General features: G+C 39.6%; 1 protein-coding gene and 1 pseudogene across 3 annotated transcripts in view; one reads left to right on the top strand and one right to left on the bottom strand.

Moving 5' to 3' along the window:
- The window catches only part of LOC149025487 (putative serine/threonine-protein kinase SIS8), a 34,152-nt gene extending 20,833 nt beyond the window's left edge, over positions 1–13,319 (bottom strand). For 2 of the 3 annotated variants that reach the window (XM_089145708.1, XM_089145709.1), the window contains exons 1-7: positions 13,083–13,319; positions 9,850–9,911; positions 8,980–9,374; positions 3,339–3,542; positions 2,618–2,809; positions 2,165–2,424; positions 54–179 (exon numbers count right to left, since the gene is read on the bottom strand). In XM_089145708.1, coding sequence (XP_089001834.1) covers positions 54–179; positions 2,165–2,424; positions 2,618–2,809; positions 3,339–3,542; positions 8,980–9,240 — 1,043 coding nt within the window. In that variant the 5' untranslated portion in view covers positions 9,241–9,374; positions 9,850–9,911; positions 13,083–13,319. The remainder of the gene's footprint in view (positions 1–53; positions 180–2,164; positions 2,425–2,617; positions 2,810–3,338; positions 3,543–8,979; positions 9,375–9,849; positions 9,912–13,082) is intronic. The other variant, XM_089145710.1, reaches the window with a different exon arrangement.
- Positions 13,320–21,683: 8,364 nt separating this feature from the next.
- LOC149025486 (abscisic acid receptor PYL12 pseudogene) lies at positions 21,684–25,433 on the top strand (annotated as a pseudogene).
- The last annotated feature ends 205 nt before the right edge of the window (positions 25,434–25,638 follow it).

Genomic DNA, 25,638 nt, shown 5'->3' with positions numbered 1-25,638 from the left:
AGGAAGGCACTTTGGGTCCAAAACGTAACTCATCAAGAATAAAAAGTGACTACCTTAGCTTTCCCTGAATAGAAGTTGCTGGTCGCAACATTACATTACGTAATGAAGGACCTGCCACGTTCAAAGAAGATTCTAGCCTCCGCTGGTATAAAGGTTGAAGGCTTTCATCATGCTCTGCACTGGAAGATCCGGAAGAACCACATTCGCAAAAGGAATTGCTCTCAAAAAGTGAATAGCACCGAAGTTGCATAAAGCAAAAATAACAATATGCATATAAACTAGAGGAGCTCCATAAGATGGCAAAAACGCCACAATATCTATATATATACTGGGCAAATTATAAATTTTTCTAGTCAACCTTAGTTATGCCTAATCCAAATAGAGGGAGTGAGGGATTTTATCAGTTTAGTTTATTGTAGTTTGTTTAGGAAGATTAACTATTCCAATTTTTTATGATAGGTAACAGAAATTTAATTGGAAAGAGAGTGTGGCTATACAAAGCCCCACGAGCTTCAGGCTCTAGATTAAAGGACAAACTCAGTAAAAAAAGGAAATTTTTTATTAGCCTTATTTTAATTTTTAATTACCATGTTTTATCACCAATAGAGATAATGATTTATAATATCAAATCAAATAGTATATATGCATGTCGGTGCCTCCTACCGATAAATAGTTCACAGAATAAGAGAATAAGCCCATACCCCATCCTCCCCACTCCCACCACAACGCACCCAATACCACCCCCCCCCCCCACCCCCAAAAAAAAAAAAAGTTTGAACAGAAACACAAAATTAACTGAAGATGACATCACAAAAGAACTGCATGCGTTGGTATCTGACCAGTCCACAAGAGATTTGCAAATTTCAGGTCCAACAACAGTAAATACTTTAATTGATTCTTAGATTTGCATGATGTTTGGAATAATATAATAATAAGCAAGAAATCAAAGAAAAGAAGAAGATAGGGTAGCCTCTCAACCTAGGGTCTCATACTGTATCCTGGTCACACTCAGACTTTCTTACAGAACAAAGCACTATATATGCTTTTGTTTCCCTGAATCTCATAAATCAACATTCGTGTACAAGGTGTAACCCATTAGGAACTTGCACAGAAGACTCAAACACTAGAAGAAAAAAAGGTCTAACCCAATCCTTAACTAACAAGGTAACATAAACTGGAAAGAAAACAAAAATCATGAAAAAGACTAACTCAAAACATGACTCTAACTAAACCAATGGAGTAAATCCTGTTTTCCAACTTTCTGCCCATATGATCATGAAAACCCACGTGATCAAAGATCCTTCACTTACATAGCCCAACCAAAGGTTTATTTCCAATCAAAACTTATGACTCATATGAACACTTGTTTTCTACCAAATCTAAGGACACCACTGTGTTTAAAAGACCTAAAATAGGCTAGAACCCAACTTTCAGCACAACTTGAGCCCGAAAACCCACCGAGATGGGCCCTTGAGTTCACTCAACTTGAGCAGGAAATTTTTACCAGATCTTGGCTGCGACCTCGCAAAGTCTCAATTTTTTGGCTGGCCAAGATCTAGGTCAAGACCAAGATCTCAAACCATGAGTTTGAAAACATTCACAGTAGGTTGTCACCAAATGAAGAATTATAGTTTCCCAGTAACTAAAAGTAAATGGTAGAACTAGGCCGAAAAGAAATCAAGAAAAACTTTTGTACTTTCTTTTTTGTGGTGGGGAGGTGTTTAGGGGGTGGAAGAGTAGCAGTTGTGACTGTGTGAGCTTCCACAATTCCACTAGCATCTACAGTAAACCCTGAACAAGATCACAGCAGTAGAAATAACTAGAACTAATAACTATTAATTTCTCCAATTATGGAACAAGATTACCAAAGATACTGTCAAAAGCCAAGCCTCTATTCACATGATTAGATCTGTGATCTTTTTTCAGCAATAGTGATGTTGTTCATACTGGAAAAGAAATTACAAGTTACCCAGAAAGAGAAACAGGGATACAGAAATGGAGGAAGAGTGACAGAAACACAGCCATGCTTTCTTATTCATCAACTTTCCAAAGAAGAAATATGCTTGGTATATATAGGGAGATGATAGGGATAATAGAGGGGGGGGGGTAAAATAAACCGACTAATACATTGGAACAATAAAAGAAAAACCATAGTTATGCTTACCCTTCTGCATCCACTTTATCTGGAAAACCATAAAGAGGACTGTTTGGTTCAAGTGGAGAATCACATGAGTCGTTTTCTGCCGAGTCACTCTCCCCTGCTGCAGAAATGTGAGACATCCAAATTGCCTTTGTTGAACATGGAATTAGCTGACCTGGGAACCGCATGAGATCAACTAGCAGTTCCACAGAATTCAAATTAACTATCACAGACATATGCTTATATGAGTCTGCACTTTCCACAGCTCCATCATTTGGTAGGCCCTGAGAAGGTAAGTAGCAAAATGAGAATGGAATCATACAAATTAGCTACGCCAATTGTCAATGGAAAACAATTAGAAAGGTGTCTCTTTATGAGAAGTAAAAACTAAACGTATGAAAAGATCCTGTAGAGAGGGACAATGAGTCAATAAATTGACTAGCACAATGTACTACAAAAGATAAAGAGAAAGCTTACCACCATAAGCCTGCTCTCAAGTCCTACAGTATCAGCAAGGACTTTGAACAGAATTGCTCGAGGCCGGCATGACCCATGTTTTATTTGCCCCAACAGTTGCACACCTCTATTTTCTGACACATGAGACATATCCTCAAGTGCAGCTTTAGCTGGACTTAGTTCCGGATTTTGTCGTTTATAAAAGTCAGAAACCTACATGTGGTTGACATCAGGAATATGACAAACACTATCAAAACTTTTGTCTTACAAGTATGTGATAAAAGCAAAACTAGTAAGAGTTACAGAACAGAAAATGCATCTGAGCATGCCAATGGCAAATTGAATTGGTATACGTCATAGGGTGTGTTTCTTTGAACCAAAAGAAAGACAAGTCAGCGCATGCATTGAATCATAGATAATATTATGCATCTGAGCATGCCAATGGCAAATTGAATTGGTATATGTCATAGGGTGTGTTTCTTTGAACCAAAAGAGAGACAAGTCAGCGCATGCATTGAATCATAGATAATATTTATTTACACTACAAGCTCATGTTCCCAACCCTCATAAAGAGAAAGAAGAATTTCTTGTCCAAAAAGTTCACAGTAGAGCTTTTAGGATCCATGTTCAGGGGAGAGAGAAAATAGGGATGATGGTCGTATAAATAATACACAGGTAAGAGTCACCACTGAAGAGGAACATGACCATGTGAATTATAACTAATCCAATCCAAAGCACTTACCAATCCAGCAATCTTTTTTATCATTCCGGCGGGATTTGAATTTAATCCTCTCACCAACGCCACAATCAGTTGCTTTAACATGGAAAGTTTCTTATCCTTCTCTGTGTCGACAAGTATAATATCAGCTCTAAGATCCTCCAGATCCATAGCATAAAGCTCATCTGGAGAAGGTATATTATGAAAATTCTCCTTGATCTTCTTGTCCTGCACAACAAAACAAACATTATCTTACTATGGTCTATAAGACATTGAAAAGTGTCAAGAGTCAAAATCCCAATCTAAAAGAAAACTACAGGATGGAAAATGAAATGCCCACAGTCCATGCTTGCGAGCAAGAAGAAACATTAAACATAAGGATAAAATAGTATACATACAAACAAATGGTTACAAAAACTATGTTTTCACTTCCCTGCATAACAAATTAGTAAATTCAGCGACAGTTTCCACCTCACAAACTCAAAGAGAGGCTTAAACGTACTTCAACTCCATGGGCATGGATAGTCGATTACTACAAACCTGAACCTTACTAGAAAAAAGGCCTACCCAGTGCACAAGGCTCCCACCACTGCAGGGTCAGGAGAGGGTCATAATGAATGCAGCCAACAAAAAAGCCCAGCTCCAAGACTTGCTGCGACCACTTGGTCACAACCCAACAACCTTTGCCATCTCACCTAGGCTAGTACTTGGTCACAAAGTTCTAAATAAAAGCCAACCTGAAGATTAGACTAAGCTCCTCCAGGAAAGAGATGCCTTTGATTATGTTATATTCCAGTGTATAAACAGGAAACAGAACAAATGCCATTTATCACCCAACAAGAGACTGCAATTCAGTATATTCCCACATTTTAAGATCTCAAAAAAAATAAAGACTAGAAATTATCACAGATGGCTCGACCCTTGGCATCTGTTAGGCATTCCCTACAATGTTGTCATAGCTAGAGTCGTATACTCCTCAGGCATTCCCAAAGACTACCCTCTCTCATCCTTTATCTCTAATAGAATCTGGAACTTCCCCTCCCTCCCACACCCTAGTAGAGACTCCCTCCTATGGCTCCCTTCATTCTCTCCAGCCTTTGCCTGGAACCTCACCTGCACCCCTCCCTAAGGTTGTCTGAAGTAACCTAGTCTGGTTCAAAGGTCATATTCTCCACCAAGCCTTCACTGTATGAACAGCCCCTTTCACACTGCCTGCCCACCCAATCCATCCTTATTAGCCCGATCCATTCCAGTCCCCTCCTTCCTGCATCTTCTGCCCAAAGCTGGAAGACCATAGCATCAGTTGTTGACCTGCCCCTTCCACAAAACCATTTGGTTGATGTGAACATGGAGACCCCCCTAGCTGAAACCCTAAGTGGGGCCCACTAGATGGCTCCAAGAAGCCCCCTTGAGCTGGCCAAATCCCCTAGTAGGGTTAATTAGGGCATTTTTCATTGCTGGAATTAAAACCAAAATTTTATTCCTAGAGTTCTACTTAGGTTTTACTTCTTAATTTGAGTTGTCTTTGAGTTGGATAAGTTATGGGTAAGATAAGACTCTTGCACAACAAGGGTCCTTATCTTTTAGGAGTTTTCTTTTGATTAGAGTTTGCTTTGAGTTAGTTATTGAGTCCTTGGTTATCTTAAACTTAAGCACATGCACCATTAGAGTTTTAATTGAGATAGAATTCAGGGATGTACTTATTAGAGTTTGAGATAACTTAAAAGTTTTATTTTCAGCATGTGTCTTTTTTTAGAATTCAATTCAGGACCCTTTAGGGAATCCCACTTAGCGTTAGTCTTTTTGTAGGCCATAAATAAGCCTATTGTTTTTTTTGTAATTGAAAGTCTGATTATTGAATAAAATTGATTGAGTTTAGGACCATGGTTTCCTAGTTGAGGGGGCCACGGTTGAGTAAGAGTTTTGTTCAAGGCTCAAAAACTCTACCATCGATTTCAGCTTCTTCTTCTTCATTCCAGCATCTACAAGCATTCAAGCAAACTTCCACAAGAGTCCAGCAAATAAACAAGTACAGCAGCCCCCTCCCCCTTCCCCTGCCTCCTCCCTCACCTCTTGCACATCCCTAGAAGACCCTCCCCACCCCCTCGCAGGCCCTCTCTCTCCCCTCCCCTTCATTCCCATCAAAGCCCCAGCCCCTCCTTCACCCTCCCCTACACCCGCAAGTTGCCCCCGGCCCCTCCTCTGTTCTGCACATATCAGAACCACCCTCCGCCAACCGTCGCAGGCCTTACACCCCCTTCCCCTGGCTGTCTAAGACCCCTAGACACCCTCCTATAATTCTGTTAGATCCATCCTACCCCCTGCAAAGCCGTCAAATTCCCCTCTTTCTCTTGGTTCCCTGTTTCTGGCGGAAAAACAGGATCAGGAAGAAAAAAAAAGGAGGAAAAGTAGAAAGAAAAAAAGAAACGAGAAGAAAAGAAAATAAGCAGAAAAAGAGTTCAAGAGAAGTTTCAAGATCCTTCCCATATTGACCATTCCCTAAATTTTCCCTTTAATCCATATCCATCTTTTCCACAATCCACAAATTATATAGCTTTCTTTCTACCAATCTTAGGCATTCCATAATTTTTTTACCTTATTTGCTAGAAGATTCTGGGCATATCCTAAATTCAAGGGAATCTTCCTAAGAAATCCTAAGCCTAGAATTGGATTTACATCACTAGCCCCAAGCCCTCAGCTCTATTTGGCCCCGGAGTAGGCGCCCCCCTTCCCTTTGAGGCTAAGTGTTGTTGGCTCAAATGTACCTCAGAGGTTCCTCTATTGCTGACACTGCAGGAAATCTCCTTTTGGCACGTGTGTTTCTAACATTTGGATGGAGCGGAACTTCCATAAATTGACCTCCAAATCCAGATCTCCCGAGCAGACTTGGAATGCCATCTGTAAGGCTGTTTCAAGCTCTCTGAATTGTCCATAAGCTGATGTTAGACACCCCAAGGAACAAGCTCATTGGTGTTAACTGGGGTCTCAATACAAAGCTCTGTTGTCTCCTCCAAGGCTATTAGCCTAGTGAGCCTCCCCCTCCACCCAGTGGTAATTTTCCCTTTTGAGTCGTTTATAATATATTTTTTATTCACCCAAAGAAAATGTTTTGAGGTAGTATGGTCATGTCAATGACGGCCCAAGGATAACCGATAAGGAAAAGTGATATGAATATGATTAACGGGCAAAGAGAACTACTGGCGGAACTAAAATGACCATAGAAAAAGTCATGAGAGAGGACATGCATGGTCTAGGTTTTGTACCAGGGGACCTAGATAAGCCTACTAGTGGGCCTTGTAACAGACACCATTTAGCTTAGATTAACTTAACTTGAAAGATGTGCTGTGCCTATTTCCAATTACTTTCATCTTTCACTTTTCACTCTTTCATTTTCCATTTTTTCATTTTTTTTTTTAATCTTTTCCTCCATCTTTTCATTCCCGTTTCTGGTTCAGACATCAGTTGTCCCTATTTTGTTTTGTTGGATCTATGTAGCCAACCCCATTGAATTGGGATAAGGCTAAGTTTGTTGTTTCACCACTGAGCTAATCATGACTTTTGAGTGGTGTAAACCCAAATATATTAAACTGAATAATTGGAGAACTCAAAATTAAATGTCTTAAACTAAACCAACTATGGACCAGAAGTAAACCAAGTTTCAATTAACAAAATGAAGACTTGAAAATAAACCAAGTATGGGAAGCAATAAAACAGAACAGCAACACTTTAGGGCACAGAAAGGCCTCTCTTGTTGGTTTGCTTCTTACAGATGCAGGTCCTCAAATTCGCAACAACAGTATTAACCAGCACTTGAACAGGGAAAATTGATAGGAGAATGCAGATATAGAACTGGAAAAGCAAGAAGAACCAACATAGAAATACGGGAAGAAATGAAGAAGGTAAGTCATTGAACCAGAAGAGAGGAGGAGGGAGAGGAAGGAAAGGAACATGATGGCCAGCAGGCCCAAACCACACCATGTAAGCTCAAACCATGGTTCGAGAACTAAGTTTCACAGCTTGGCGCACTTTTTTATTTTTCACATGCTAATATACATAAAGAAACAAGAAAGTAGGAAGTTCCCTGATTGTAGTTGAAAACTTAATGGAAAAAAGGGGTGTACCTGAGCACAAGGATCCTGCTTAAAAAATAATATAAAATACGCAAGCCCTATATACCTTACTGGACCAAAAACCTAATTTGGAGACTGTGTCTCTTGTTGGACATCCAAACAGGTTTGCTTGTCCATGGAAACACTACTGCATGCTCCATTTTCATCCCTTACCACTGAAAATTAGGTTATACCTTTTCAGTAAACCTACACCTTTTAACAGCCACTGTTAAAAAAAAATATGGTGTAACCTTGTAGTTATGTCATCTGTAAATCTTCTAGAATTATATACAAAAGGATTAATCTTACAGTATAGACATAGAACCACAATGGATAATGGCTTTTATCATACATATATGGAAAACAGGATAAACATAAACAAATGTAACTAAGAGAAGATGCTGTGACTGGTGAGCTTGGGTAGGATAGTCTTGGGAATATGTTCAGGAGAATATAAGAGTTGCATCAACAAGTGACACGAATAAAAGACAGATTCATAGTGCAAATGAAGGTGGAAAAGGATAAGAGAGAATTGAAATCAACGTATGGTGTAAATGAAGGAGGTAGCTGTATAAGAGAAGGCCCAATATCTGTTGGTCGACGTGGTGAGGAAGGAATCTGAACTTAAGAGTTCAATACTCCAGCTTTGAAAGGGTGGGGGGAAACCATCAATGAGAAACAAAATTTGATTAGCCACACTGCTTGGAACACCCTTTCCCAATGACTTCCCACCCAATCCTTTCTCATTCAACGTTCAATCCACGTTGCTCCATTCTGTATCTTTTACCCTGAGGATGAAAATAATCGTCATTTCTTCTTTGTCTGCTTATTCATTAAATCCATCTGGCTTCCTCACCCTCACCCTCGCTTTCGCCTCCATTTGGCACCATGCTAAATACTCACAACCCTTTGCCAATGAATACCGCTGGTTAACCTCTTCCTTTGGGGGTCCCTCGACTGGTGCTAATGTAGGGAAGCTGATGTTCTTTGCTTGCATTTTGCATATTTCTATGGAACGTAACTTGTGCAGATAGAATACTAAATTCAGATCCTTAGATCACATTTGGAATGCCATCTGTAAGGATATTAGCTCTAAGATCTCTCTCCTTCCCCACAAATCTCTTGTAGATTCCCAAAGGAACGGGCTCATTGTTGTCACGAAGGATATAGGTTTTCTTCCTTGATTACTCCTCGGCTAGCTCAGCCTTCGAGTCCCATCCCCTTCTTCCCCATTTTGTACCTTCGCTTTGTTTCCCCTTCAAGCTGTATACATATATCTTTATTCACCCCCGCCCCAAAAAAAAAATGTAATGTTCCCTAAGTACTTTTTATGATTTTTAAAAGCATTTCATCAAAACTTCAGGTTGGAACAATATTTGATACAAGGAACTGTAATCAATTGGTTAAAATTAATATATTAATCTCTTGATAGACACATCTGCATCTTTTAGAATTTCCCAGCGACTAAGACTTCTATATTAGAAGAAAGAACCACCAACCACTTAATGTGTTTAAAGAATTTCATAACCAAGCACAAACAATAAACTACAGCTCACCGGGATGACAGAATAGAAACCGTTAGGAATTGATCCAGAAAGTGTCCCAGTGGTCCAGAGGATTTGTGAAGCTGTCTGAGATGACAACTCATCTTCATGAAGATTTCTCTTCAATTCTTTACCATGTGAAGCATTTCCATGAGATCCCAGTGAAACAGACTGGAAATTTTCAATAAAGCCTGAGGGCCACCAAGTAGTGCCAGAAGGCCCTTGTTCAGATGGCCCTGCATCTTCTCGTGTGTCCTCCATCTTCTTGAGCATATGCCAGTTAAAACCATTTCACCATGTCTCAGCCCATAGAGGCAATTTTGGATTTGGAACAAACTCTTGGATAACAGAAGACGAGTCTAAAAACTTTTTCTACTAAGACTTCCCTGAACTGGAGGTCATATGACCTGCAAAAGAGGGGAATCAACCTGTTAACAATTTGACTCTCAATGTTCAACACTCACTCTGGTTGCCGAAAACCCAAATATTATAAAAGAAATTAAGAAAAATTAAATGACAAAAGGAATTATAAATAAAAGAAAGAAAAATTCATTCCTTAGGAACCAAATTATTATGGACAATCAAAGAAGAATCCAGCTTGAAATTTGGCTTTTAAAGACCAATCCACAGACTCTCTCTGAAGTCTGGAGGGTGCCACCTGGTACCTGTATAGGGTCCACAACTTTTGGCCCTACTTGTTCTATCGGCACCTTTAGTGCCTGTTTACTGGGTTGACCTCAGTCACTTAAGAAAGAACAGTAAAAAAGGGAGCTGAAACTCAGATGAATATTTCATGAGCATAATGTTCATGAATCCCAAACGGCGCATAAATTGAATACAACTGAAATTAGCAGTAGATGAAGATATAGAGAGCAAACTCACCCAAAGAACTCATGAAACTTTTTACTTGAAACAGGCGCCAGTTCCAGAAACATAGTGTCAACCTATAACAAAATTACAAAAGAGGTCAACATCAAGTACGTACGAAGTAGCATCAAATCTATCCAATAGACAAGGACTCAGTCCAAGACATTCAATGACTGTTCCCACAAAACATGCAATTTTCATGAAACAACATACAGTATACAGTGGTTGGCCAATCAAGAAAATGCCATAATGAGTTGATACATAGGTACATAGAGCTTCAACATTTAAGAACTCCATTTAAATGAAACTCACAGAATGTTTCAAGCCCAAAATGCAGAAAAAGGAAAGTTTCAGTAAATAAATAAACATAATTCACCAGATTTCTATACGTTTCAAGAAGAATATGCAGAAAAAAACAGAATGGGTAAAACAAGTTTATTATAATAATAATAATTATTATTAATAATAAGGGATAACTATTGTTGCCCTCTGTAGTATAGTTAAATTACAACCTTCTGCCTTGCATGTTTTGAAATTACTTATCAAACCCTGTACTTTGTCTGCTTTTACTATTTTCCCCTTGCAATTAAAAACCGGTTGTTAACTGATGTGTGGCATCTTTAAAATGCACCGAATAACCCTGAGTGGTGGTTAGTATTGATTTAACCTTAAGTTACTTTTATACCCTTGGTTAATGATTGGTTAAAAACTTACATCTTGCAATTTTCTCCCAAATTGAAGTCAGCACCAAGCTGATAGTTCATCCATGAATGACTCAACAATGAGAACAAAGTGGTTCACATGTCTCTCATTTTAATGAATGGTAAAATGGACTTTTTGCATTAACACTTACAAAATGGTGTTTGTACACTAATACCTAACAGCCACTTAACATCGTTTGAAGTAGGGGGCAATAGTAATCTCATAAACTATAGGGTTCAATACATAATTTCAACATAATAAAAAGGGGCATCACTAATTGTCCCTGCATGAGAACAAGGAAAGGTAAAATTTCATTTTTTTTTCCCTTCTCGCTGGGATTTCACCAGTAAGCTGGAGCTGGGGGAAAGCAAGTAAGAGAGTGATGGCATGAAAAGCTCACTGGTGGAGAACTGTAGTGAGGATCAAGTCCAAAGGATATTAAAAAAATATGGAAAAAGCTATGGAATGAACAAGAACTAAAATAGAACCACTAAAAAACTAGGTAATGTTGAGCTAATAGCTTTGGCCATCCCCCCATCAAAATGCAGCCTCATATGCAAACAGCAGGGCAGACATTAAAGAGCAAAGAAATTGGTTTGAGAATAGAAAGACCAATGCCAAGTTGCATATGAAAAGCTAAGAAGAAGATGCCAGAATATCATATGGTGTTTCATTTTTAAAGCATGTTGTAGGTGTTTTAGATGAGTTATATGTGTTCTAGTACTAAATTTGTACATAGTGTCATACTAATAACAACCCACCAACCTAGGGTCAAAAGTCAAAGTACAATTTTGGATGTGTGTATTTACAACCTTAGGGACAATATGTTTAAAGGGCCTAGCAGTAGTTTCTTAGAAGTTTCTGCAATTAATTTTGTCATTTGTCCTTCCTTCCATACCATTAATTTAAACCTTACAAGCTTTCAACAAAATTTCACAGTTTGGTGGTCCATTTTAAGCCTAGTTTCCTCGTAGAGCCAAGCTCGAAATGATAACCTTAAATCGAAAGACAAAATTTTGGGTACTGTATTTAGAAGTTGAGGCAAACATGAGAAAGGGACAACCCATCTGCATCCAGATGGAGTTGCCATGTGATTTCCAAACAAACTTCATCAACCCTTTGGACGGCCTTATCTTTGCCTTAATATCACTCCAGCCCCAACATTACCTGTATCATGACACCTAAACTTTGTTGGTGTCTGGTTGGTAACAGCAAAATTTTTGAGATACAATTCAGGCCAAACTTTAGTCCCAATTTCAGTAGATATGATATAAGTTAAGCGTCATTAAAATGACTAAAAGCATTCATCATCTCTCGTAGTACAAAGCCTCTTCTCTCACAAAACAGTATGCTCCCCAACCTTCCCAAGCATACCAAAAATCAGCAATTACCATCTTAATCCCAAATAATGATAACAATAGTAATAACAACAACAATGATAGTACATGATATGAATGTTTGCATAAAAATATGAACTTATTATATCCTTAGACACATCAGAGTACAAAAATGACATGGAACCCTTTGGTTAAACAAGTATTTTGTTTATTCCTCTCTTGGGGGACTATCTGGCAAGGTTACATTTTAGTTTACAAATAAATGTAACTATTTAATCCATAAAAAATTGGTATTCATCCCCAAAAAATATGCATCTATCTTTAAGCTAGAAAAAATTAATAAATTTCTTGGTTGATATGTTCCACTGTATTGATACTATACAGATCATTACGGAGGGGGAATCCAAATATTGAAGCGCACTCAATTCACATGCCATTTCATTTTAATTAGTGTCAAAACCAAAAGATTTAGTCGAAGTATGAACTGTTATCATGCTGCATGACTACACAAAGCCAATGCTGTTGCAAACCAGGCCAAGAGCCCCGTTCATAAAAGAAAGTCAAACATGCTCTTTGTTTCATGCTCCCACAGTAGCTAAACAACTACTCCAGCAGCTACATTGCCAACCACTATGACTGTATGACCACACAGTTTCAATACTAGGCTATCGTGCATTCAATACCTATATAAGAAAACTCTCAGGAAAAGGTGAATTCGAGATCAAATTCTAAAATCTTTGACCCTGTCAATCAGACCATACTGGATAACTCTATCGGTCCAGTGGAGCCAGTGAGCATACTTCGTTTCAGAATTTATTCTTCCAGATTCTCTTGGTACCCTAAAGGAAAGCAAGAAACTCTCCTTTCAATAGAACATCATGTAAGAACCACTCCACTGTCACCGAACTAAGAAGAATCTAAACATTCACTTATAAAAATTAATAAAAGAAATCCGCGTACACCAAGAAATTGAATAAATCCAATATCTGTTCAACCCATACTTCCAAATTCAGCATCGGATATGAAACGTCAAACATAAAAAAATTCAGAACTACTTCCATTCTATCTACTGAGAGACATGGTTCACTCGTTGAATTGTTCAGGATGAAAGAAAAAATATATTGATGCAACGAAGATCAAATTAATCACGCGAAACTAGAGGGGAGGGGGGACAAACAATTAGTGATGTGAAAAAAGGGGGGAACTCACCAGCAGATCCGAGCATTTGAGTTTTTCAAAATCGCAACAAAATCTAAATTCTCTGTGATTCAAACTGAACACCCAAATCGGAGGTCTGACGTGAAAATCGAAAACATACAAATACCAAAAAAATCAAGCGTTCCAGAAAGGAGAGTGATGGGAGATGCTTCAAGAGCCGAAATTTCAGAAGAAAATCCGAAATGGAGAGAAGAAGAAAAAATGTGGAGGTCGGAAAAACTCTGTATTTATATCAGCCACCATATTTAAAATGTTTTAATAACCTGGCTTTTACACAATATGTTTTTCTCTCCTTTATAATTAAAGAAAGTCTTTTCATTTTCTAGGCTGTCCTTCCCTCTCCGTAACCCCGCAGTCAGTACGGCCCGATTCATTCTGAGCCGTCCATGGTCCATCTAGGTTTAGATCGAGGGTCCTACGGTCTACCTTAGATATCGATCTCAACCATCTGTTTTATAAAATTGGATTTTAACCACTTTCCAAAACGGACGGTGGAGATTAAAATCTCGATCAAGATCTCAATCTTGACCTTACACTGCAAGTATTGTGCTTTAATCATGCAGCATCCAAGTAAAATCATTAGATCAAACCATCATATGGCTGGACCACTTGCCCAAGCTACAGTATTGACTATCAATTTTAAATTGAACCAAAAAAATATATATATATATCAATTTTAAATGATCATTTACTCTACATAACTTTTTTTTTGTTAGATAAGATTTACTGTACATAACTTGACGTATACAAGCAAGGACATTTTAGACTTTTGGCGTATCCTTAGATTACTCATTATTGTGCAAATAATCAAATTTGTATTTGAGAGATGGTGGTCTCTAATTTATTCAGGTCGAGTGTACAGTCGGACTAGATGTATTGATCCAAATCAAAGATTCCTACGACTTTAGGGATTTTGGATATGATGATTTCGCAACAACACCACTAACAACCCAATGTAATCTCTAACAGGCTAGTCATGATTTTAAGTGCATTGAATTACCCAATTAAACGCAAAGCCCTAATCAAGACACTCAGTACATGTGTGATGTAAACTAGTACCTCATGATCTAAGCCCTATGTTTAAATGGTTGTTTGCTATGCAATCGTCTTTTCGTATTTTTTTCTTTTTCGATATATATTAATTATCTTAATATAGGATTCGAAATCAATATTCCACCCCACCAAAAAAATCAAATCTCCTATAAAAGGCATCCTACTAGTTTAATTGCCTTATGATGGATATAGGTACCCCACAAAAGTTATTTTTAAGAGTATTCTCCTGTGAGTCTTATAAATTTACATGACAACCAACTATGATAGGCTTTTTTAGGTAAAAAATATAATGAGACAATAGACCAGTGGATGATGATATCATTTCATATGAGAAACAATAGAACCCAGATAAAATGTTTAATAGCACATCCTATTTGACAGGCTTAAATCTTTTTATAATTATGGGGATAAAAACAATTGGTTATTATTTAAAGTAAGATACCATATTTAGAAGTAGGATCACACAAATCAAGCATTCAATGGTAAAAAGAAAAAAAAAAATTACATGCACTACAATCATTTTGAGCAATAAATATACAGAATAGAAATGTGAAAATCAAGAAGTTCGGATCATCTTTCCCGACAGAGGTGCTTTCTGACAGCTATTGATCACAAATTACAAGATGACCTACAGGATTAAATATTTTATTATTTTTTACTTGTAAATCTTACATAATTTGTGGTTGTAAAATGGGAGCCCAGACGTTATGGAAAATGACCTACACTCAAAATCAAGGGCAAAAAGAAAAAAAAATCAATTAAAAGTGAAATAAAACAATTAATGGGCCCAAGAAATGAGGGGAAAAAGTAAAATTTAAATTGGGAAGATGGGATTTGTTTGTTTGCTGGAAATTGAAAAGAAATGGAAAAAGACGAGTTTTCATACTGTATTAGTCTGTACCCTAAAAAACAGGGAACTGAATTAGTAAAGTCACGTGGTCCGTGAGGGTTTCCGATTGAATCACTCTGTAATGAAGGGGCTTTCGTCCAGTTACCGACAGCCAGCTGTCAATAGGTGGCTCATTAACGTCCACAGTACCTCATCCGCGTGAAACGTCTCCTTTTTTATGTCCTTTTTCCCCCTCTCTTTCTCTCTCTCTATCATTATCTCCTGTTTGGAAACTCAGAAAGGTTCCAAGCACCACAGAGACCTCAAGGCTTCAATTATGGCGTCAGAACCTGCGAACCAGACTTGAACCGGGGGACCGGTTTTACCTGGTTTAACTTCCGGATCGAGAACGGTTTACCAAAAGAAAAAAAATTCGGAACAAGAACGCAGCACGTTCTTTGTTAGCTTTTACATACACGTAGAGAGATACTTCAGCTGACACGTGGCGAAGATTATAATATCTACTAGTTGCATGTAATGAAGTAAACCAAGGCCGTTAAACCAAACCCTGAAAGTTCCTTTCCTTGTCAGTCAAGCTTAGTCTTCAAGGAGAGAGAAGCTCTGCAACCCTGCTGATCGTCGCCCACAACCCCGGCGTCGGGGGCGGAGGGCCGCTGCCCGCCTCTCGCTCCCCGCCGCCGTCTCCTCCTTTCCTCCTCGCTCCTTCCGCCCCTCTTCCCGCCTCCCGTTCCATTCGCCCCTCTCCTCGCTCTCCGCCCCACCCCCTCTCCTCGCTCCGTTTCCACCACCTCTCCGCCCCTTCTCTTTCCTCTGCTCTCCGGTCCACCCCTTCTCCGCCCGTTCCTCTCCTCTGCTCTCCCTGTCCCGCCTTTTTGTTTTTTCTTCTATCTTCTCTGCTCCTCTTCCGTCTTTGTTCCCTCTTCCCCAACCCCTTCAATAACCGGATCTAGGTTTCCCCTTAGTCGTTTGGTTGCGTACTTTGTGTTTTTTGTTTTTTTGTTTTTTTGTTTTCTGCGCTCCTCTCGGTTCCGGTTCTTTGGTGCACATCGCGACACTCCAACTCGGGTCAGTTCTTCGCGTCGAGCTTGTGGAGCCTCCGGCGGCCGGTGGGGTCGCCGCTCCGCCTTTCGCCATCGCTACCCCGGGTTGTGTCCGCCCTGGGCGTGTGTATGTTCCCCTTGTGGGTGTTATATTCGTCCCCCTATGTGGGTGTGGTGTGTTTGTTCTGGGTTTTGTGGACCTGATCCATTTTGGGCTTGACCCAACCCTTATCCTGGCTGACCCTGTCTATTGCATGTATGACAGTTTGGTCTTTTTCCGCTCCTTGGTTCGTTTTGAACCTTGTGTCTCTGGGTTGTGTCTGTTTTTTTGTTTTCTTGGGTTTAATCCGCTACAACGCCTTATCGAGTCACATTTGGACTATCTGGAAGTTGACGTGGCCTATTTTCGACCATTGGATGTAAAACAAGATGAAACCAACCACCTTTATTCTATTTGTTCTATATTTAATTACAACTATGATTAGCCCATTCTAACTAACTCCTATAAAACTAACCCCAAGTAACTTAGCAACCAACCAAAACTCAACGAGTAAATTCACACGCTATAATTAAGTTCCAACTTGTTAACCATTATATTAATTTTAAATTTCTTTAAACAACTCGATTCCATCAATATTGCTAATTTTATTTATTTATGAATAACCCAAAAAAATGAATATTTATTAAATCTAATTATGGAAAAAAATCTACTACTTCAGCCCATAACATGTGAACTCGTATTCACACAGCATGTGTAATTTTGTTATATTGTGTACACAAAACTCTTCACCTTTGACTAATTGATAAAACCTTTCTTTTCACGTTAAATTTCTTCTAATTCATTGTGCACTAATCTATATAAATAATTAAGAAAAAAATTAAGAGTCTTTTTGGTATTAATCAATTATTACAATTTTTTGATGTGTCTGATGTTTATTTTAAATCTTATTTTTGTTTAAAACGATTGAAAAAACTTGGACAATTCAAAATAGACTTTTTATCTATCATAGATGTTTCAAGTCAAAAACTCATTCTATTCATTTTTTAGCAGACCATTGAAAAGATTATAAAAATAAATATACCCTTTTTATTTTTTGTTATGAAAATCTTATTGGTTCCTTTTTTTTTCATTTCAACTTCCAAACCCTAAATGATATGTTCTCAATTTCTTATCATCGTTTATTTATTTATTTGGTTGCCAAACCCGGTTCCAAGGCTTTGCCCTGACTAATCCGGTGTCTAAGGCTTTGCCCTGACTAATCCGGTGTTTGACCCGGGTCACACACCTAGTTGTGGTGGGTGAGTCTCCCAACGGGTAATTTTTTGCATCCACAAGGTTTGAGCTGACCAAGTTGCTTACCACTTGGACCAACCCTCATTGGCTATCATCGTTTATTTTTTACATGTGAAACATACTTTTGATTCTATAATTTATTTTTAATAAAAGTTATTAATTTTTTTTAATTAAAATGAATTATTGTATTTATTTCCTTTAAATATGTAAAATAAAGATTGATAATTGATAGCGAAAATGCCCAAAACGCATTATATAAATAATATCAAATAATTGTAAAGTCTTTTCGGCCATTGGATGCCCTGTCCGTAAGAGTGTCAATTGGTACGGTTTCGGTAATTTGATATTGTTTCGGTACAATATCGACTTTAAATACCAAAAATCGAAACTGTACCGTATAGAATTTACACGATACAATTTTGGTGCAAAAAAATGATTTAAACACTATTTATAGTGCGGCATAATTTCAGTACCCACTTTTGTTATTGGTTTATTAAGATCCTATGCTCTAAAGGAAAGTCTTTAATGTCTAAAGTGGCATTGATATTGTTTTATACTTTATGCCAAAACTGTCGCTTTTAATCTATTAATTGTTAGTGATGTTCTCGCTTCTTCTTTTTTTTCGGTAAGAGATGTTCTAGCTAAGTCTTGCTGAGTTTCACTATAACTGTCTAAAGTGCAAAGTCACTTATTAATGGTTTTTCAGAAAATAGCACTACAGAAGCTTCTAAAACACATGAGAAACAATTGAGTCGCACAAGCTAGTATCTTGAGCAGGTCCTGCTTCATGTTCATCAATTATCCCAAAGTAACTCAGATAGGTCAACTAGAACAACTCATCCAAAAAAAATACAGGAAATTGCTTCCAATGTCTAGTTCATGTACCAAATACTCCACAACTAAATGTAAATTTGAAGAAAGTTTCATTCATATTAATTACATCAATTCATTTGCGGAAGAAGAGCATCTGGTTAAATGACCCTTGTGACCAAGTTAGACTAAAATGGTATAAATGTTGGCAACTCAAGCTCTGCCTTGTCTATCAATACCTGAAGTTGGCTAAGCTCTACCATGTCCTGAGGTTGGCAGAGCCCCACGCCGAACACATTCTAGTCACTGCTTTCGTGTTGGAATCAGTGAAGCATAGATGCTTCTAATTTTCTTTGACATTTCTTCAGTTCTTAGAGCTTCAAATTTCAAAGCTCTAAAGCACGTAAGCAAAATTTAATTCTACAAGAAAACCAAACCGACACCGCTGAAACCAATGCGCGCCGCTGTCTCTCAAAACCCACCCACCCCCCCACACACCTCCCCATCATTTCCCCCACACCCCACCCCATCTTTAACCTTTCACGCCTTTTATTGACTAAGCCAACCGTGCCGGCACTTAGCACTTTCTTGCACTAAGTCAGCCTAAAACTCAGCTAGAGAGGTAAAGCTTGAGCTCAAAGAGAACCGAGAGAACTTGTATTGCTCACTTGTTTGATGCTTTGTACAATGAGTCCCTCCCCTATTTATGGTGAGGTGGATACATGAATGGTTGTGATTTGTACAAGTGTCTAGAATCTAATGTTATGAATATTCTAGTGGGTCTGATATTTCTAGGGATATTTCTGAGACAAGATCTTTATAGATGTAGATTCCTCTAGAATCTCCCTCCCTTCTGATGTGGCTAAGTGTGCCCATTAGTGTTATTTCTAAGTTGGGCTAGCCCATGTGTGGCCCATGAATATTATACCATTGGGCCTATGATAATTGGGCTGTGTCATTCTCCCCCACCTATTCCGTCGCGTCCTCGTCGTGTTTTCATCGTGAACCTCCTTATATGTTCTTGGCCGCCACAATGCGTTTTCGGTTCCCAACTTGCTTCCTCTCGGCAATCCCTTCCACTTCACCAAATACTCTCGACTCGGAGGCACCCCACGTTTGCGCATTACTCGATCCGCCATTATATGTTCCGCCTCCTTGTCATAGGATGTTGTTATGCTTGTAGGTGCCCTTGTAGGTCCCACGACTAGGATCCTCCGCATCTCCTTGGTAGGCTTCAACATACTTGCATGGACGACAGATGGATCTTGAGTTTTGGTGGGAGGTCTAGTTGGTAGGAAACCTTACCCACTTTCTTCACAATTTTGACGGGCCTTCATACCACGAACCGGTCCTTTGTGCACCTTTCGCAGGACTTGAATTGTTGGGGTAGTAACTTCACCATGACCATATCCCCGTTTCAAGTTTGTGGGTCGTCTATCCTTGTTGGCCCACTTCTTCATCTTCTTTGTGGCTTTGTCTAGTATGACTTAGCCACGTCCAACCTTTTCGCCTTGGTTGTAGGCTTGGGCAACTCGGGGGCATCACGTCCTTGAACTCCTCTAGAGTTCTCTTGACCTCCTTCGGTCCGGCTGCCTTGGGGACATCCTCCTTGTCTTCCAAGAGTGCCGCCAAATGTGTGACTTGCCCCTCTTCGGCTCCCTTCTTCAATTGCATGGCCGAAAGAAGCTTTGGCCCCTCCTTAGTCCCTTGTATCGTTGGGACCATACAAGGTGCTCCTTCCTCCATAATGCACACCTTGTTTAAGAATGGCATAGGTACGACCTTGACCCGTGTCAAGAATTCCATGCCAAGCACCAAGTCGAAGTCGTCCATTGTCACGACCGACAAGTCCACGGTGCCTTTCCAAGCCCCAATTGTCATCTCGACTCCCTTGGCAACTCCCTCGATAGGGCGTGCCTTCGAGTTGACCGCTTTAAGGCTCCCTCTTTCCTTGCTCGTTTTGAGCCCCAAACGCTTGCCTCCTCCGTTGAGACAAAGTTGTGTGTTGCCCCGTATCAACCATGGCCCTTGCCATTTTGCCGTTGATACGCACCTCTACGTACATCAAACCCTTTGTTGATGTAGGGGCTTTGTCTTCCTTGGCCTTGATAGCACCAAGCCGCTGCAATGATCCCATGTGCACCTCCTCTTCATCCGTGTCTTCGAGGAGTGCACTTAGGGCCTTCCGTTTTGGGCAATCCCTAGCCCAATGTGGTCCATCACAAAGGAAGCACTTGTCTTTGGGCTGGAATTTCTTCTTCTTTTCTTGCTTGCCACCCTCCTTGTTCGAAGAGAACTTGTTTGTGCCTTCCTTGTGTGGTCGGTCTTTGACCCCTTCTCTCCCCCACCTTTGCCATTATTGCTCTTCTTGGCCTTAGACTCGTCCCTTCTAAACTCTATTAAGGACTCCGCCGCCGCTATGCCGTAGCAAGATCTTGTACACCTCGACGTTGTAGCTCTTGCGAGGCCCAATTTTGGAGCCCATCCATGAAGTCGAAGAGAGTTCCTCTTCGGTCATACTCGGGACCTCCAACATGAGTGTTGAGAACTCCTTCACGTAGTCTCGAATCGACCTCGTGTGCTTTAGCCTCTTGATGTTCTTTCGGGCCAAGAATGCAGCATTCTCTGGATAAAATTGTTTCTTAAGCTCTTTCTTGAAGTCCTCCCATGTGTCTATGGTGCACGTACCTCTTTGCATGTCGTTGTACCTTCGTCTCCACCATAGAGCTGCGGTTTCGGTGAGGTAGAGTTGCACGGTCTTGATCTTGGTAGACTCGTCCTCCATCGCGTAGCCTCGAAATACCGCTCCATGTGCCATAGGAAGTTGTCAACCTCCCGAGCATCTCTTGTTCCCTCGAATGCCTTAGGCTTTGGCACCTCCACCCTTGGTGCTTCACGCCGCACCTCCCACCAATCGTGGTTCTCCCGCACGTTGCTACCTCTCTACTCAACTCATGCACACGAGCTTCCACCGCGGCGATCCTTTCCACCACTTGGGTTTGAGGCATCAAGCTGTTGTTGTTGTTTGTGCTCCATGGTGTTGAGAGCACCCAATAGGAACTCCTTGAGCTCGTCCATCCGGCCATCGAGCTCATCGGTCCTTTGCTCCCCAACGTCAAGGCGTTCCCTTGCCTCGGCCATCGCCAACTCCACCCGCGTTAGACGTGGCTCCATAGTTGCACTAACTTCAACGCACTTCTCCTTGCCCTTGCGCCTATCCTTGGTGGTGTGGGTCTCCCTCCCACGGTTTAGCTCCTCTTGTGCACCATTGAACGTCTCGGACTCGCTCGTCATCGTGTTTTCCCACACGCTTGACACACCCAACCGAAGCTCTGATACCACAAATGTCACGGCCTTAGTTATTGACTAAGCCAACCGTGCCGGCACTTAGCACTTTCTTGCACTAAGTCAGCCTAAAACTCAGCTAGAGAGAGTAGAAGAAAGCTTAGAGCTCAAAGAGAACCTTGAGAGAACTTGTATTGCTCACTTGTTTGATGCTTTGTACAAATGAGTCCCTCCCCTATTTATAGGTGAGGTAGGATACAATGAATGGTTGTGATTTGTACAAGTGTCTAGAATCTAATGGTTATGAATATTCTAGTGGGTCTAGATATTTCAGGGATATTTCAGAGACAAGATACTTTATAGATGTAGATTCCTCTAGAATCTCCCTCCTTCAGATGTGGGCTAAGTGTGCCCATTGTGTTATTTCTAAGTTGGGCTTGCCCATGTGGGCCCATGAATATTATACCAGGGGGGGGGGAAAAGGGGGGGGGGCCCCCCCCCCCCCGCTGGGGGCGGCCCCCCCGGAACCCCCCCCAGGGACCAGGACCGGGGGGAGAGGGAGGAACCGCCCCCCCGCCAGGAACCCCCCCACCCCCGGGGGGGTCCCCGCGAAGACACGCCCCCAACGCACCCATCTCACTGGTATGGTCACTTATCCGACAATTCGATAACCCACAAAGATACAAGCGATTCGTCAAGAGATGCTCTATCTTGGATGGGGATGGTGGAATCGGTAGCGTGAGAGAGATTGAACTGGTTTCGGGCGTGGGCGATAAGACGAGTAGGGAAAGACTGGATGAGCTCGATGATGATTCTCATGTAATGGTCTTTAGCATAGTTGGTGGTGATACCGCCACAATTCCGTCCACCACCACGCCTGGTTGGAAGAGGGCTGTGGTTGGGAGCGGGGTTGGCTGGGTTGTGTTCCCTGGGGATACTGGGCGGTTTCTTTGTACTTCTTGGGGCCTCGGGCTTGGCTTCCATCGCTGAGAAGATGGCTTCAGTTTCTTGTACTACTCATTCACCGTTGGATTAGGATTCAGATTCTCTGCCTCTGGACACGAGCAAGGCATTCAACGGCGAGATGCACCATTTGAGGGATGGCAAATGGATTCAGAGGAATCCGAATCAGCTCCTGTCCAAGAGCTCCCTGAAACGTTTTTTTCACTGCATATTTTGTAGAGCCTCATGTACGAGCCACTGGGATCCAAACCTTAATTATTAATGTGTATGATCTCAAACTGATTATTGATCTCTTTCTCTATTTTCTCACAAATAGTATTCCATCTGCTAATGTTTCTTGTTTCCCTGAAACCCATCTGAAAGTGAGTTTACTTTCCATAGATTTGGGTTCTATACCTCTATTTTCAACTTTCAACCATTGAAATTAAGAAATTGTTTGGATATTGCGCAGCACCTGCAGTGAACAGTGAACAGTCAAGATTTTGATATCGACTGTCTATTTCGAAAAATATATTTTCACACTTTTGAGAAATCTATAATTGAGATGTCGATCTTGACCATTGACAGTTGAACTCTTGAAATTATTCATCCAAGTAATAAAATACATCCAAGATATGTCATTTAAAATCACGTTGCCTGTATTCAACGGGTAATTTTCCAAATGGCACCAATACAGTAAATAAAACTTGAGCCATGCATAACTTTACATTTATTTGATGCATGTAAACCATCCTCCACAGGCTACATCACCTTTATGGGTCTCATGCGGACTATCTGGAGGTTGACGTGGACAATTTTCAGCCATAGGAGGTGAAACTAGATGGAACCCACCACCTTACTTCTTAGATACTTAAATACAACCAAGAATTTTTGTCAAAAAATACAATCAAGTATATATGAAGATTGGCCCATTCTAACTAATTCTTAAAACCTATCTGCAAGCAACTTAGCCAATCAACCAAAACTTCTATAATTATATTCACACGTTAGAGCTGTTGAAAGGTTATTTAGTTGGTGATGATTAGCAATTCTTAGTGAAGATGTCATGTATTTACAATTCTGAAAAATAATTCATAGATTACAACACATACAACACTTAGTTTTTTTTTTTTAAATTAATAATTAATATATTTTTATTATAAAAAATGATGTTTGTTTATTTAATATAAAATAAAAAAAAAAAAAAAATTTAATAAAAAATAAAAAAAATAATAAAAAAAAAAGAAAAAAAAAAGAAAGAAGAGAAAAGAAAAAAATGTTATAAAGAAAAGGGTATTTTATTATTATAAAAAAAAAAAATAAAAAAAAAAAAAAAAAAAAAAAATTAAAAAAAAGAAAAAAAAAAAATATTGTGGTGGGGGGTGTTTTTTTTATTTTAAAAAAAAAAAAAAAAAAAGAAAGGAACCCCCAAAAATAAAAAAAAAAAAAAATTTCCAAAAATGACAATGAAAATTCCCCAAAGGCCCAGAAATGAGGTTTCCATTTGTTAACCATTATGTTTATTTTAAATTTCTTTGAACAACTTGATTCTATCATTATCATTATTTTATTTATTTATAAATGACCCATAAAGATGGAATATTTATTAAATCCTATTGTGTAAAAAGAATTTATTTCCTCCTTCCATAACATGTCGAACTCATTTTCACACTTGAACACAGCATGCATATACTATATTAAAGTATATATATATACTTAGAATTTCTCACATTCGACTGAACTTCTCTTTTCTCTTTAATATCTTTCTAATTTGCTGTAATGCTCATCTTCAAAAAATAGAAAAAATAACAATAAAACACACTATAACAATTTACCATTAAATAATAGCAAAAAACAATAAGCCTTTTCCATTGAATTGAATATTATGTACATTAATGTTTCCAAGTTTCTCTACTACAAAAGATAAATCACTGAAACATTTCCATGTTTAATCCTTTGTTATATGATACGGAGTTCATCTCGTCTGCAATTATTCGGGTGTGCAATTAAATTAAGGTTTGGACTAAAATTTTATAAGTTAGATCATCTAGTGGTGTGAGATTATTTTAAACACACTTAGCATGCCATTCTTATAAGATTAAAATATGGTAGATAATTCATGGTTGCAGACGATTTAAATCCTTTTAAATGACACTTGTCACCAAGTTAGCTGAAAATGCGACAACTGTTAGCAACTCAAGCTTTGCCTTGTCTCTCAGTCCCTGAAGTTGGCTAAGCTCTACCATGTCGGCCCACAACGGACACATTTTAATAAATAGAAGGTGTGGCGTTCGCTCACAGCTTTTATGTTGGAATCAGTGGATGCATGCTTCTTTCCTTTACGTGAACCTTTGGATTCCAAACCTCCAAAGGAAGTAAGCAAAAATGTATTCTACACCTGCAAGTCCCGGCTTCCAACACTTGTTCTCTTGAGAACAGGACAGCTTGCATTCAGATATCCCAACTGTTACGCTCGTCATCTGATATACAAACTCATCTTTAAGCCCTGCTAGCCATCCCAGGCAAACCTGCCAACTACGTACGTGGATGGATGCTGTCATACTGAGATAATGATGAATCGCTAACATCGTCATGAAATCTCTCCAAACCAGTGTGGTTCGAGCGTAAGACAAGTCATCAACGCACCCATCTCACTGGTATGGTCACCTGTCAAACAATTCGATAACCCAGAAAGACACAAGCGATTCATGAGATGTTCCATCTCGTATGGCGATGGTGGAATCGGTAGCGTGAGAGAGGTTGAACTGATTTCTAGTTTTCCTGATGAGACAAGTAGGGGAAGGCTAGATGAGTGGCCTTTAGCATAGTTGGTGGGGAGTTCTACCACCACTGCTCATATAGTTGATGATAAAGATGAAGAGCATGATGAGATTGGGAAGACGACGGTGATTGAGTCATATGTGGTAGATATTCCCATGGGGAACACTAAGGAAGAAGCGTGTTTGTTCATTGATACTATCTTAAACTGTAACCTCAGGTGCTTGGCTTCAATCGCTGAGAAGATGGCTTCTGTTTCCAAAACTGGTAGTACAACTCATGCAGCTTAATTCTTCTGCTTGTTGTTCCAATCGACGGATGACATATGGTTTCAGAGTGCTTGCTGACATAGGGCCGCGTGTATGATCTCAACTGTGTGTTGCTCTCTTTCTCCATCTTCTCATTAATAATATTCCATTTGCTCATACATGTTTTTTTTTAACTAGATGCCTTCTGACAGTGAACAGTTTTTTAATTCTGGATACCCAAGTGGTA

The sequence above is a fragment of the Hakea prostrata genome, chromosome 2 (genome assembly GCF_041222555.1).
Source record: "Hakea prostrata isolate BN-2017 chromosome 2, UWA_Hpros_2, whole genome shotgun sequence".
NCBI classification, from domain to species: domain Eukaryota; kingdom Viridiplantae; phylum Streptophyta; class Magnoliopsida; order Proteales; family Proteaceae; genus Hakea; species Hakea prostrata.
The sequence above is the reverse complement of the archived record's forward strand: the minus strand, read 5'-3'. Positions and strand labels throughout refer to the sequence as shown.